Raw genomic sequence first — 15,744 nt, forward strand, 5'->3', positions numbered from 1 at the left:
ATAATCGGGTGGATGTTCCAATTTTGAACAGTGGAAGTTCTGTGTAGTAGAAGAGGTGATAATTTTGTGATTCAAATCTATATTAATGGGAAGACTTCCCACGAAGATGTTTGCACGTTAAACTATATATTAAATGCTCATCCATGCACTGAACTTTTCAAATTTTACACAGTTTACAAAGTAGGTTCGAAAAATATTCAGGGAAAATTTTAGTTCCCCACAACCTTAGTAGAAACAAAATACCGAATTCTCTCATACAAAACCAAGCTGCGATAAACCGAGAGTGATTGTATATTTTTAGTTAGAAAAAGTCTAGAGAAAAACTAAGAAAATATTCAAATATTCTATTCCTCATTCATTTTCACAATTCTACTTGATAGCTTTTTTCATAGATTTACTAGTACTCTCTCAATCAGATTCTTGATAATGGCATAATTGGCAGAAACCGGTTGTTTCTTCAAAGAATAGATGGTACTGGTTATTTAATTATATATTGAATGAGTATCATCTCAACTCTAAGAATAATTTGGGATTTTGTAACGTATTTGAAGTTTCAATTTCTTATAAAATGCATTGAAAACTAAAAGTAATGCGTTATTGCCCCCTGAGTTCTATTACATTGATTCAAGACTCAGAGCAGTTCAGGCATAGCTGTAAATTTCCCCGGAAGAACGCAAACAAGGTAGAAGCCAAGAAAACATCAATCTAGCGTACTAATTACAACGAATTTATTATTCTACCTCAGAAATAAGATAAGCGGCTATTAATCAGAATGGAGATGATCGTTACTATGGCTTCATTAGTAGGATGATGCTTCTTTTGTGAAAGATGCCCGATAATTACAGGGTTGCTTTTTCGCGAGGGGCTCATCAAACAAGGCAGAAGGGGAGAGAGATGAATAAGGGCCTGGTGAGGGCAATACACTCTCTTGGGGAATTAATGGAACGTGCGGCCCGGCCACAATGTCTGATCAATCACCTTTTCGGGTGGATGTTGACGAATGACGATGACTCTACCGATTGCTGTTATCTGTGTGTCATCTATGCCTTCGCTACTAGTACTAGAGGATCAAATTCTTCATGTAACATGTTATATAAGTTACATGATATTTCGATATCATAGGATCTTCTACACTAGAATATACTCTGTGTCCCAGGAAGAGGTGCACACGTTTAATTTTATATTATGTGCCTATTTATGCACTGCACTTTTATAAATTTCACACATTACACAAAGTGGGCTCTAAAAATATCCAGGGAATAATTCAGCTCCCCAATCTTCGTAGAAACCAAATTGCAGCATATTGGAAATTTTACCAATTCGCATACTATAAAAACTACTTTGTTTCGATGTTAAAACGCCATTCTGTTTCTACGAAGGTTAGGGAGCAGAAATTCTCCCAGAATATTTTCAGAATCTACTTTGTAAACTGTAAAAAATTGAGCTATTAAAACAACAATTAGCTTACGCCCAGGGAGTTGTGACATTTAAAATACATTACATTACTGTTGAACAAGACATGAATCGCTACACAGTTGAATTATTATGTGTTAATTATCGATGAAATTAACCATCATGATAATTGTTATCACTCGTTCCCATTTGAGGATTCCTGACTTCTCAAATCCATGTTACTTTTCAATTTGTTTATGGTTTTTAGCACGAAATCTCGCCTGCAGCGCTACTCACACGAGGAATCGCCGCGTTAAAACGAGTCGGACAATTTTAATGCGTCCATTACAGTTAGAGTTGACAACACTCGACTATAATTCAATTAGCGGAAGGCCAGCTCAATCAGAATGTAATTAACGAAAAAGAGACCGAAAACTGATTTAGTCAGTGCGATAAAGTTTCAGTACAATCATCATTAATTTCGGACGTCGTTCTGAATTAATTAAGTTGAAACGATGACTGTACCCCCTCCCCAGAGTCACTCCACTAAACCACCCCCTCCATCACATTTGAGCGCAGTGTAAATTGTAAAACTCGGGCATAAATAAATTGCGACATTTCAACACAGCAACGAACAAATATAATTATCAACGATCTTTGCTGAAGATTTGCAATTTTACGATTTTTTTGTCAATTGGAGCATCTACTGTACACGTCATTTTCAAGCCCTCCAGGCCATTCATCATGATTCAAAATATTTTCAATATAGGTTGAAGAGAAAGAGATAGGAGGGAATGAAAGGGTGACTGTGAGAGGAATATTTTGTGGGATGAGATCAGTACAGAGAGAATTATGTGATAGAAGAGGAGAAAGAATCAATACGATAAACAGGGAATAGCAATGCAATTCTGTTTAATTCCAACCACATGAAAAGGATGAAAAATTAATTAGAAATAGTACCTCATTCACCCCTTGTCAATACCAATTTGAATGATAGATACTTTATATTAATTCGTTTCTCAGTTCACGATCGTTGAAAGTAATTAAAATAGCGATATGGACCAATCAAATTAGAATTTGATGAGATTTCTTCTCATCAAATTATGCAGTTGAGCCGCCTTGAATATACTTCCTCTTTGAATGCTAGATTATTTTTATCTTGATGTTTTGAAAATTTTCAATTGTTAAAAATCAGGAGTGGGATTGTCGATAAAATGCATATGATGGTTGAGTTTCCAGGTGACTCAGGTGATCAGGCCACTTTGATAATACTTTCTTCAACATCAGTCGATTATCAAATTCCAATTTTCCTGGATTAAGAACCCTTACCAAGCTAGCATTCCAAGTAGCCTAAATTATTTTTCAACGAAATTTCCTTATGAAATTTATTTTTAATTAGCGTATTTTTCAACAATAATTAGAACGGTGACGGAGAATACCAATGAATCAGCCAATAATTATGAAACCTTTTTCCAATTTTAAATTATCTGCACATTGTTACAGAATACAGCGGAATACACAGAATACATTATAGAAGCTTTCTCTGACACTGTGTATCACTCGTAGGAAATGAATTTGCCAGCCCAAACCAGTGACTGAATGTATGTATATATGTTTTGGTTTTTCGGTGTTGTTTTTAATGTTGCACTCCTAGCAAATCCCCCCTCGCCTGTGTAGACCCCCCGGTGACCTTCACCAGGGATTTGCTTGTGACATGTTCTGTTTTTGCAGACTGCCTTCCTCTTCTTCTTACTCTTCACTCGTCGCTCTCCCACCTGACCATGTTGCAGGAGCTCTCCACGAGTGACGTCATCACCCATGTGCGCAACTAGTTCTGCGCAGCTCAGTTCTAAGGTAATGGTAAACGTGCTGCAGCCGCTGCATCGCTGCATCGCAGATTTTGTTGTTAATCGCTCTTCTATTAATTTTGTTGTCGTTGGTTGGATCGTTCGTTCGTTCGTTATTTAATGGCAATATTTAATCGGTGTTCGTGGCTGTTCATGCCTAGATAGTGCTGTTGTTTTTGTTCATTATTATCATCGTTCGATATTTCATGTTAATGTTTTGAGCTATTTTATATTATTATTATTCTTGTTGATGTCTTTGTTATTGTTGTTTATGATTGATTATTACGCACAGTTCCAGTGGTTTTTCAATTTGTCAGTTTGTCGTTTTTCAATCTACACACAATTTTAGTCATCAATCGAATTATTTTCTGTTTTCACTTATTTCATTATTTATTTATTGTGAATTCCAGTCACAACGAATGGATGTCTACACATTATTCAACTCAACACTAATGCTCTTGTAATTGTATTAATTACATTATTTCCTGGGATACAACTACACAGTAGAAATTGATGAATTAGGGTATGATGTCTCTTGAACTATTCTACATGATTGTTTGATACACTACAATACAGACTTTTTTAGGGAACCAGAGTCCAAGTACGATTGATTGCCTAACGATAGGTTATGAGCAGCAATAAAAGACGAACACAGGTAACTTTGATAACAAGAATATTTCCAAAAATCCTGTCCAAATAGAATAGGAAATACATGAAGATAGAAATGATAAAGTTTGGCTGAAGCAGAATGAGAGATTTTCTCTAACATCTGGATTTTTATTTTTATAAATTTGTCCATCTTCTGGTTTTCTTAGAGCAAAATCTTTCGAAATGTATGGATAATGTTGATAAGTCTAATCTCAAGTGAGATTGTGCCATGATTAACTAAATCATTCAATTTACTCTCCTAATGATCAATGAAATCATAAAATGGAACTCAGAATATTTATTAACTGCAACCCTGATTAGTTACAACAAAACACGTGAGATGATAAACACATCTTGCTACAAGGTGGAACAATATCAATAATATCATCCCAATGATGTGAAAATTATTTTTCTTGATGGGTTCAATCAATAGTTAAACCTCTCAAAAGGTTAGAATTTAATCAACGATACAGTAATAACATTATCTTACCATAAGTTGGAGAACATACTTTAATAAATTATAGATTTTAACATTCTTAGATGCCCTAAATTTAATATTTTCTCATGATTCATATTCTACTATTTTTCTATATGATCACTAATTTATTGTTATTTCATTTTTTATATTCCAATTGTTTTGCTGCGTTATCTTGTCACTTCCCTGAAGCTACTATCCGGCACTGCCGCTTTTTAAGTGTTATATTTTCTTTGAAAAGTTGCTACGAAATGTTATTGTGTTTTCCAGTTACTGATTGGTATACTTAACTAGAGGAAAGCATTAGGCTGATGTTGAGACTGTTATGTGGTTTTATTTATGTTACTGTAGAACTATGTCATGTATCGAAGATGTTAGTGTTATACACGATGATTTGTGCACAGGTTTTGCTGCCTCTAATTGTTGTAAAGAGTTTTGTGTCTGATTGGACTGGTTGAATGCCCCCTGAAGTTTTAATGGGTAGATGCTGCTATGTAAAAATTGATATTTGTATTGATATGTACAGATCTAACTAATGGAGGATGATAACTTTCAAATAAATTTAATTTATCAAAATAAAACTATAAACAAAATAAAAACTATAAAACCCTCATTATCCAGATGTAATCACTATTTTTTTTAATAGCAGAAGAAGAGACTATCAATTATTAATAAAGGCAACCGAATATTCACATAAGTATTATAGTATGATAGTTTTGATTCACAAAAGTAGAATATGAATAGTTACTTTCTGGAACATAAATTTGACCACCAGGAACAGGATACATCCGATTCCACATATTTTCTCATTATTTATACAATCTGAGTTCAAGAAAATGTATTCATAAAGTGATAAAAAACACACTATACTCAACTCTAAGCAACAGAGACTCTCAACATAATAAGAAATATGCACACTATTCTCAAAATTTCAAGTGGAGCATGAATGTAATGAACACATAATGTATAATTGAGTTGAACACATTATAAGAAAAAATAAAATTCCTCTAGTAAAATATTAAAAATTTGACTCATAATCCATTTACATGATAAAGTAGGACTGAGTTATCAAACGCTATTTAGGGGAGTGTAAGTGGAGTCACAATGATGAAGAGGTTCAGTAAATTATTTTAGTTTATCTAGATCTGGAATGTAGACTACATCTTTCTTTACTCTCTTGCTGAACTCTCTTTTTCTTGCAGTACTCTCCGACTCAAACTAGTATGGAATATCTCCACCTATCTAACGATGTTTCTGGGATGATGAGTAAACATTCATAATATTGAACATGATGAACAGTCTAAAATATACTTTAAAAACAACATATAAACTGGATATGGTTGTTGCATTAATAATCTATTTTAATATGACAAATTCTTACACAATTTTTTCAGCACCGGATCATGGACGTGTAGTTTGTTTCGTATGCGTTTCTGTGACTTTTCTTCATATTTCACCCTCATCATGCAATCAATTTATTATGAATCTTATGGAGCTCGTTCGGCTTTCCCATAAAATTCAATTTGCATGTTCAAGGTCATTTTAATGTTGTAACAATACGCTTTTAACATTGTCGTAACGTTTTTCGATATTTTCAATTTTTTCATGTTGTAATAGTCGTTTATGTGTGTATCTTTTTTTATTTTATTTCGGAAGATCTATATGTATTTTTTAGTTTTGTGCCTGTTTGTGCATGGTTCTTAGTTGGAAGTGATCATGAAAGTTCTTGTTGTTGCTGTTAGAATACATTTCATATGTGAACTGTTTCAAAGTGATTATTTTTATTCTAAATCTGTGTGATATTGAAATTTTTCAATCCTAAGAAGACCCTACTTCACACTTCTAATAGAGTGTGTAAAGAAATAGTCCAGTCACTATATGCATTGGTGCATGCAATTTATATTGTAGTTCTGGCTTTTTAATATATTATTTGGGTACATAAAAGGAGTCCACAACCAATTTCTACATGCAAAATTTCCTTGTACTAGATACAGGGTGTCCAAAAACCTCGTATTTTCGGCTCATTTTATAGTTTCCAGCTATTTCTGCCAAATCTCGTAATCAGACAGAAAAATTTGCTCAATTATTCAGAATTTCATAATCTAAAAAAAAGGTGAGAGCAAATTTTTCTGTCCGATTACGAGATTTAAACCAGAACTACTATATAAATATTGCAAGCACATCCCCTTTTTTATGTCTATATTGTCTGGACTAAAAATTATTATGAAATTTTCCTCGTGATTTCAAATTTTGTTGACTAAATCAACGAAATTTCACAATTACACCACGATTCAATGTTGTGTTTGCACTGAAAAGCCATTTGTTACATCATTACTAAGACCTAAAAATGCAAAGCCTCTCCAAATACCTAGAAATGACAATAACGAGTTTTAGGCGTTGTAATTTCAGATTATTCTCAAAAAGAGATAATCAGTCCAATCTAGAATGAATACATTATGATTACAATTTATGTACATGACTGTCTCTATTGATAATTTATCATGTTTGTAGTGATAATCAACATGTCAACATATGGTGGATAGTTGATTTAATTATGGAATATCAGAAAAATATTGAAACTCCACTACCTCTTTAGTATTTTTTCATATTATCGTAGTCTATGTTGCAATTCTGATAACAAATTAGATGGCAGAATATTATAAAGGGATTGATCCCAATAACAACAAACATAGAGAAAAAATGCTCGTAATTCTTTGACAATCTCCCTCATCATCCCATCCTTTATCTTATCCTATGAAATATTAACAGAAGATTCAATTCCTATAAGATTCGTAGCTAATGTCTGGGAAATATTTTCAATCTATAATTCATATTGGAAAGATATTTTAAATCAACAAATAGATGAAATTAAGGTTTTTTTAGTAAGCCAAAGAACGTTCCCCAAAAGTCCCCCTCTTATCTACTTCGATGTTGGAATAAAAAGTTCTTCAGATCTGATCAACCCTTGAACGGTTCAACAAATTTATCTTCCAAATCATCTGGATCCTGGAGTAAAAAGACTATCATCCAATAATTGATGAATGAGGGATGATAATTTTGGTCATTAATTGATGAAAATTTCGCACATTGATGCATGGGATGGATATTCCATGTCAGCTTTACACTTTCAAAAATATACTCAGTGTAAAAATGGCTATAGCTGAAAATGAAATAGATAAGGGTGTCCAAGCAGTGGTAGGTTAATGAAGCTGATGAGATAAACTCGTAAGATGGAAGACCTTGCCGCCGGAAGTTGCATCAAAGGAGTCCACAACACGCAAACATGCAACGGAGACCTTCATTTCGCTAATCTCTCTTTTCTTTATTACTCCTCACCATTTTTCTTTCCCGCTCTCCACGCTGACTTCTCTGTAATCTCTCTTTCTCGTTCCTTGTCCTTGAGACCCCTCTTTCGTGATTAATCAGGCTGCGCTATCCACCATCTTTGTTGTGGAAGCGGGGAAGACCGATGAGTGGATTTTCATCTTGTCTTACTCATTCTTCCTACTCTTTTGTTCTTATTTCAGTTCTTCTCTTCTGCTTTGGTTATTATTCGATCAAGATCTCATTTTCCCCTCTTCCCATTGCTCCTATTATATTCATTTCGTATTGTATTTTCTCTTCTCCCTCTGTATTCTCTCCTCTCTCCTTTTCTCTTCCCATGCTCTCTCTGTTCCCTCCATCTTATACTTCCCATTTTTGGTCGTTGTCAACCACCCTTCTCTCTCCTTCTTTCCTCTTTCCTTATTTTTCCCCTCTCTCACCACATCACTTTATCCCTATTTTATCGCTTGTCCTTTTCTTTTGCCTCTTCCTACTAGTATTTTTCTTCTTTCTCTTCCTCTTCTTATTAATTTATTTTTGCTCTTTCCTCCTTCTCTATTCTGGAATTCTCTTTTCATTGTCTACCTTCGAGAAAATACTCACAATTATTCTCTTCTCCCTTTTCCTATATCCATTACTGTTTCTTATTCCTTTCTTCATACCTCTCAATTCTTATCTCCTCCCTTCTCTACCTGTATCTTTCCACTTCTTTTATTTTTCTGCTCTTTATCAACTCACTCCACCCATTTTTCTGTTCTTTCTCAATTAATCATATTTCTCACTTAATTTCTTTCTTATCCTGTATTTTATTTTCAATTTCTCCTTTCTCCTTTCTTGGTTCTCAACTGTATCTTTCTATTAAAACATCATCTTCTCCTCCTTATATCTGTTCGTCGTCCTCTACTCCTCATCAGCATTAACGTTTTCTTCTCTTCTTTTCAATTTTTCTTCCTTTTTTTTCTTATTTCCCTCCCTCATCATCCTGTTCTCCTTCCCACTCTACACTTTCTCTCTCTTTCTGATGCCTCTCACCCGAGGGCAAAATTATAAATGAGTTTAGCGCGACACTGCAATAATATAGGCATGACAGCAAAAGGGTCGGCGCAGACAACATGAGAGGCCCATTACCGACGTCATAAAGACAGACACATATTTTCTTCTCCAGGAAGCTCTTGCACATTTGTAACTATATCATTCTCCAGATAATTCTCTTCTATCATTTTGCATTGCTCTCTCCTTTCTTTCTTCCTTTTCATTCATCCTCCTTTTTCTTCTCGCTCTCCTTCCATTTCATGATCTTTTCCTTCCTGGACGACGTCTTCTACCTCATGACATACTTCAGATATGAAGTTCTAGCTAGTTCTTTCTAGTACAAATATCATTCTGGATTTTTTGTAGCAATCGATAATTTTATCAATCCTGATATATTATCGAATGAATTTCCTTCTAATTAAAAAGCTTAAACAATTACTTATGCCCAGAAAAGCATCAATTCAGTCTGGCTGTGACCTCCCTCTGCTATTAGGCTACGATGATCTTCGATCGCCGTACGCTGATCATACAAAAAAGGAATTCCAACCGAGCTCTTGACAAATTAGGAGACGCCATACTGTTGCCGGATGTTTTTGTCTTGCTAACTTTAATTCCTTATTCGCGGCTGTGGAATCGGAAAGGAAATTAATGAGTAACCCAAGTCAAACTTATCGTCTTGATAACAATGAACTTTCTCGCCGCTAAACTTGAATAAGAAACTCATCAATTCAACTAATTTGTTTCCAGTTTCTTGTGAAGTAGAATATAATGATTCACCAAATTTTGTCTCACGTCCAGGACCATCTTCCGAACTAGTTCTTGTGTTACTGTACATGGATGACACTTCAGTTCTGCTCTCTATCGGTCAACCTTTTGTATAGTGAAGGTAATATTCACCTTGTAAAAAAGTTTTATGCTCCAATCAGTGAGATCCATCAGTTCCAGTTTATCAACCACGACGAATGATTCAAGTTTAAATACTCCCTTGATGATAAGAGTTTAAAACATAGAATTTCCTTAGTGTATAGAGACTCTTTATAGTGAAATGAAGGGTTATGAATATAATAAAATAAATGGATGGAAATAAAGGATTCTCCTGGTAAAATTGATTAGGGATGTAATATCTTCTTAGAAGGATGAATAACTGAGAAGAACTTGAAAGCCACCCTCCCTATCAGCTATCCACGTATGTTGACTATGTATTGTATCTACAACTATCTCTTCTGAAATATTTGTTTTGACTAATAAATGTTGTTTTTCTGTTCTCTTTCATTGCGCCGCTAAGCAGACAGAAAGCTGTTCGCTGGGATGCTCAGTAAGCAACAGACTGAAGAAGATGTCCGCCAGTTATTCGCACCGTTTGGCACAATAGAAGAGTGCACTATTTTACGTGGACCAGACGGTACTAGCAAAGGTCAGTCATATTATTCACGTAGACTCCATTTGAAATTTTACTCCTGAGAGATATTATTGGTCCTGCATAAGGTACTACATTTTACACATTTTCATAGTATTCTAAGAAATTAATGTGTTATACATTATATTGTATTCTAAGGACTTTTATATTTACTTTTATATTTTCAATGTCAATATTCTTTTAGTGATTCATGGAGTATTACAAGAGTGATTACATTGTCAGATATATTTAGCGGAGGAATATTTATAACACTTCACATCTTATTCCATCAATGATGTTTATCATTTCATCCATTTAGTGTTGTTACTCATTAAATCACAAATTATTACTTGTTACTCATTGAATCACAAAAAATTACAATATTGGTTTTTATATTAAATGAAAGTGATTGTCTCTTTGGAAAAATAATTATATCGGAAATATTTGATGAGCAATTTGCGAGATAGTGGTGATCTTCGAGATCTCAATTCTTCAGAATGTTTGTTCACTTTGTATTTTAGATAACATTATTGTACTCTATCATCATTTTCTGGACAATAACCTTGAAGGCTGATTGTTGTATCCTATTCTAATACTGCAATAGTGCTCTACACATATATTAATATTTCGCTATGCTGGAAATAAAACTCGGATTATAGGGAAGAAATCATCAGGGAAGAATCTCCTTTTGATGTGAAAGGACTAACACAAATGCATCATAAGCTACATTCCATCAATTTCTTTCGACAACAATTTAAATCCAGGAATTAATGTGATAAGCATTCGAATTATCAACAATTTGTCTTGAATTCGTCTTCAAATAGCACTAGACTGGAGGTAAGATGGATTTGAGTACAAACTAGAGTAAGCAATGTGTTAAGAGCAGATTCGCGGTTAGGCAATTGAAGAAAAAGATTTGGAGCAAGATAAAAGAGCGCTGATTACTAGAAGTGGCGGCACACAAAGGAAAGAACTCGAGAGAACTAGAAGAGAGTTAGCTACTTCATCTGCTCTGAGTTGAAAGCGCTCCATAATGCACTGCCTTTGCACTTCCTACCTTGGAAACCGTTTCTGCCGGTGACAGATTTGCTTGAGGGGAACAAGAAGTGGATGAAAAGGAGGAAGAGAAGGAAAAAGTGTGGAGAAGGAACAGGGACAGGAAGTGGAAGAACTGTGAAGGAATATGGGGGGATAAAGTGTGGGGAAAGAGGAAGTGAGAGCTTGTTCACCGCTTCCTAAGTAATATCCGGCGACAAAGTTAAAATATGAGGGTTGTTGTGGAGAGGAGGAGAATAGGAAAGAGGAGGAGAATGAGAGAGATTTGATCGAACAGTGCCGAAATCCCACATTGGGGGAAATTGGGAATTCTGGGGAATCTATTGATGTTTTGGGAGTAAGCTCTTTGGTGGATTATTGGAATTTAGTATCTGTTTATGGTAGCCTATTTCTATTGTGTGAAAGTATGTCTGGAAAATGTTTTCAGTTTTTTTTTTATTTTATTTACCGAACACTCTTATTCATGGTTTTCTGTTGGAGATACAAATAACTCATTTTCCAATATATAATTATTAGTGTGAGATTTTCTTGGTAGAAACTTTGGGGATCATTTGTTCTAGATGTTGTGATTTGAAGATATTAAAGAAGTTCTAAGAGTATTTCTATTGACAACTAATCCTCTATATAAAGTATTCCAATAAATTACACATACTTCATATATGTTGTATAAATCAAGTTCTGAACATAAATAACAATCTCCATCCCATCATGTTATTCTAAGAGACTCCATATGCTAAATAATCAATACTAAAATCACCAGGAAGATGCAATCTAATCTCGTCTTTATTTTTCACAAAGATTAGATCTACTAGACTAATTATCAACTATATCGAATTCCATCTCGTTTATCACTCATAGTTTTGCATCAAATTGAGTCTAAGATCCACAACACAAGCTCTGAATAAAATATCTCTCACTCAAATCGGAGAAGTGAAAGTGGGGAAATCATGAAAGTAGAATAGTAGTGGCAGAGAGAGAGAGAGAAAAGGAGCCAATTGCATAAGAGAGACAGAAGAGAGATGGAGGATTAGGAGACCATTGGCCCGACTGGACCTGAACCCTAAGAGATAAGGGTGGAGCAGAATAAAGGGAGGCTTTTAAAAACATTAGCATACGCTCGCTTATTACGACTGTAGTCTACCAAACACGTGGGGCGTGGAGGCTTTCGCTACATTTGGCAAGCGATACCCGCTATCAATGGGCTATATAGGATCTTAAAATCTATATGCGTAGATATACATTATTGTTAAGTATTCTGAATTCTCCATCTCAGCATATTGATCAATGAATTTTTATTCTAAATCTCCACAAGAACTCAACTTCTATGGAACAGGGAGTACTCATCCCACCTATTACTCATCTAAAAATATTTAATACTTTCTTTATAAATGTTCCAATGGTTTATCAATCAACTCATATTGATGTTTGAAAAAAGCAGTGAATAATGTCGAATGATAATATAGGGCTACGTGTTGCAAGGCATAGTCATGTCATATCAACAATATTAGTGAGTTCATTTCCAACTAGCCAACTAACATGAAAATTTTTGAGCTTGCTACTACTAATAAATAGGTAATATGGGTGGGCACCAAACACTGGATTTTCTAAAGGCCTATGGAGAATCAAAGATGGATAAGAGGCTTATCATACAAACAGGCATGGTGTGATCCACTAATATTTACAAGATTATATAATTGCAGACTGTATGAATCCTATGTGATATACAGTTATCTATAAGTACAGTATCATAGTGATAATTTATTGTCATGAAAGTATTCCTTGAAAACGGCTTCTAGCTGTAATAATATTCAGGAAGCCGGATGTTGCAATACATGCATTTCATATTCAGAGCATTTGTATATGAGAGAGTTGTATATGACTGTACAGTATTTTTGGAGTTCGTACAGAATTTTTGGACATTAACTCAATCCCACACCGAAACCGGTGTTTAGTCCTCTTCAGAAAAAGCAACAGAGGACGCAACAGATGGTGAATACGCTTGTGCTTGATCTGAGTGCTCCTATCAATCGTGATCGGCCCGAATATTAGGGAAAGATGGGTCTAGGGAACAGAGATGAATCACAGGAAGGAAGAATTAATAACTTGGAGGATATAATTAGTAAAAGGTTGGATAATGAGATCCTATTTCCATTGGTACCCTCTTTACATTTTGTACTTTCTAATCGATGATCTATTCTCCCAATGCTAATTTCATTTTTCGTTCACTTTGTTTTCTTCTCCTTCTTCTTTCACATATTCTCGTTGTTGAAGTTCTTTCTCTTACTCTTCTTCTTCATTTTCTTCTTCTTCTTCTTCCAACTCCCTCTTTTTCTCAAGTATCCTTCTCCCAACTATTTTACTCCCTCTACCTCCTTCTATTTCTTCTTTTTCTCTTCCTCCTCCTCTTCCCCCTTCTATTTTCTCTTTTTTTTGTCCTCCACTTCTCCCACCTTCTCCTAACTCTTTCTATGATTCTATCAACTACTCCTCATCCCAAAGTAGATTCAAGTTGGAAGCGGTACAGCTTTGGAAGTTTCGTCGCCTCTCTGGTAATATATATATATATATATATATATTATATATATATATATATATATATATATATATATATATATATATATATATATATATATATATGTGAGCTTGACGGTGTGATTTTTTTGTCTCTATTCTCATTCATCCAGTCATGGATTGATCTTTTTTGTCACGGTTCGCTGAGGTCGCACAGAAGAAAAAGAAGAGAATGAGAGATGGCGTCAAAACGATGACACTCTTTCGGCTCCTTGAAGACTCTGAGAAGGTAAGAGAGATAGAAGAAGGCAGAAGAAAAAGGAGAATGAGAAGATGAAGAATGAGAAGAAGAGAAAGAAGAAGAAGGGGATAAGATGAAGAAGAACAACAACAACAAAAACAAGAACAAGAACTAGAGAAATCAAGTTGTAACAAAATTAGAGAGAGAAAAGAAGGTAGGTGTTATTTTTCGCGCCAACCGTATGTAAAAAAGACGGAAGACATCTGCACAATTGATCTTGTTTCTGTCTACACCTGACTTTTATCTTCGGTTTCCGTTTTGCTCTCGCATTCTGTTGCAAATTACCCGACAGAGGAAGCCCAAGCTCTCACCGCAGGGAGATAGACTCCGGCTTTGGATTTGCCTAAAAGGAAGCACCCTTTTTCTGATTGAATGCAGAGCTCTCCACTGCTACGCTAGCTCTGCTCAACTTCTTTCTTCATCTATTTCTTCTCTCATTGGTTCTTTTGGTTCCTAATCTCATTCGATCTACAGCAATCTGTCTTAGGCCTATCGATTTTTGTTTATACTTCATTATTTGCATTACTTCCTAGACTTCTTGTACTATTCCATTTAATTCACTCCCTACCTTTACTTCTGGGTTTTTATGTATGCGACATATCATGAAACGAAGAGTGAATAATAGAGCTACAAGAGTGGATGATAATCTACAGAGTATAATGAGCTCTTAGTATGAGTTAAAATTAGTTGACATAGATGTATTGTATTAGCAGTCTATCTGCAATAAAATGAAGCCAATATCAATAGATTTACGTATAATTAAGTTATGGATGTGGGTTATCTTGATATATGAAAAATATATAAAAAATGGTAAAAGGTTTTAGTGAAAAATGGTGTCAAAAGTGTTTCTAGTTTGAGTCTCTTTTCACGTTTTAAAATTTTTAATTATTATAATACAGTATTTTTCAGTTATTAGTGATGATTTAGTGAAGTATTCTTATTTAATTTGGTTTTCAACTTTCCTAAATTCTAAATTCCTAGTTTATACATATTTTGGACTCAAAATTGGACAAAAATCGTGAAGTGTTAACATAACCTATTTTTTTGGAAAATTTCCATCTAAATTTGGGAAAGGAACAGTTTTGGGCTTTAAGCCTGTTGCTCCTTTCCCAATCATTCATAGTTGAGAATGACATTGTAGCCAATGTATCAATGTACGTATGTATGTATGTATATGGAATCCATCTGGTTTTGATAGAATTCCACTCAAGAAGGGATAAAAAATCCTGGCTCCTCAAGGATCTATCTCCTGAATCCCATCATCATGAGACCTAGCTTCTGTCTTAGCGTTCCGGGAATCTATCAGAACTAGTCTAAGCCTCTCTTGGGACGAGGTTTAAATAATAGTTAGAGAGAGGGTATCAGGTTGGCAAGCAAGATGGAGTAATCTTTCTTGGGTGGTTGGGTCGTCTTATCTGGACTCCTCTCTAACGAGTGATGTTCTCCCCGCTCGATCAGTCCTCATTTATCCCCGGCAAAATTGAAAGCCTCAATCCCGTAGATATCGGGTTGCCTCTGAATTGGATCAGGAGAGACTGATCTAATCCGCTCTGCAAGCCACTCCAAGCCGGTCATTGCGATGGTTGATTCAATATTAATTAATCAGGTCGATTTCATCTAGATAGTGAGGGATGCATTAAATAAGATTTTTTCTGGAGTACTTGTTCGAGATCATTTTGTTGATTGAGAACAATAAGTAAAGCAAGAGAACAACAGGATGCAATAAGTAAAGAAGAACAAAAAAAAGTTAGAATGTGTAAAG

The 15,744-nt window shown here is 34.8% G+C and overlaps 1 protein-coding gene across 37 annotated transcripts in view; it reads left to right on the top strand.

The window, feature by feature from the left end:
• Positions 1–15,744, top strand: part of LOC111046754 (CUGBP Elav-like family member 4) — a 433,104-nt gene that overhangs the window by 311,944 nt on the left and 105,416 nt on the right. For 27 of the 37 annotated variants that reach the window (XM_039434497.1, XM_039434478.1, XM_039434476.1 and 24 more), the window contains one exon: positions 10,004–10,132. The exons of 5 other annotated variants lie outside the window; for them this stretch is intronic. In XM_039434497.1, the coding sequence (XP_039290431.1) occupies positions 10,004–10,132 (129 nt within the window). Of the gene's footprint in view, positions 1–3,123; positions 3,247–10,003; positions 10,133–15,744 lie in introns of all 37 variants that reach the window. 5 more of the 37 variants (XM_039434475.1, XM_039434510.1, XM_039434485.1 and 2 more) reach the window with 2 other exon arrangements.

Source organism: Nilaparvata lugens, chromosome 8 (genome assembly GCF_014356525.2).
Source record: "Nilaparvata lugens isolate BPH chromosome 8, ASM1435652v1, whole genome shotgun sequence".
NCBI classification, from domain to species: Eukaryota; Metazoa; Arthropoda; class Insecta; order Hemiptera; family Delphacidae; genus Nilaparvata; species Nilaparvata lugens.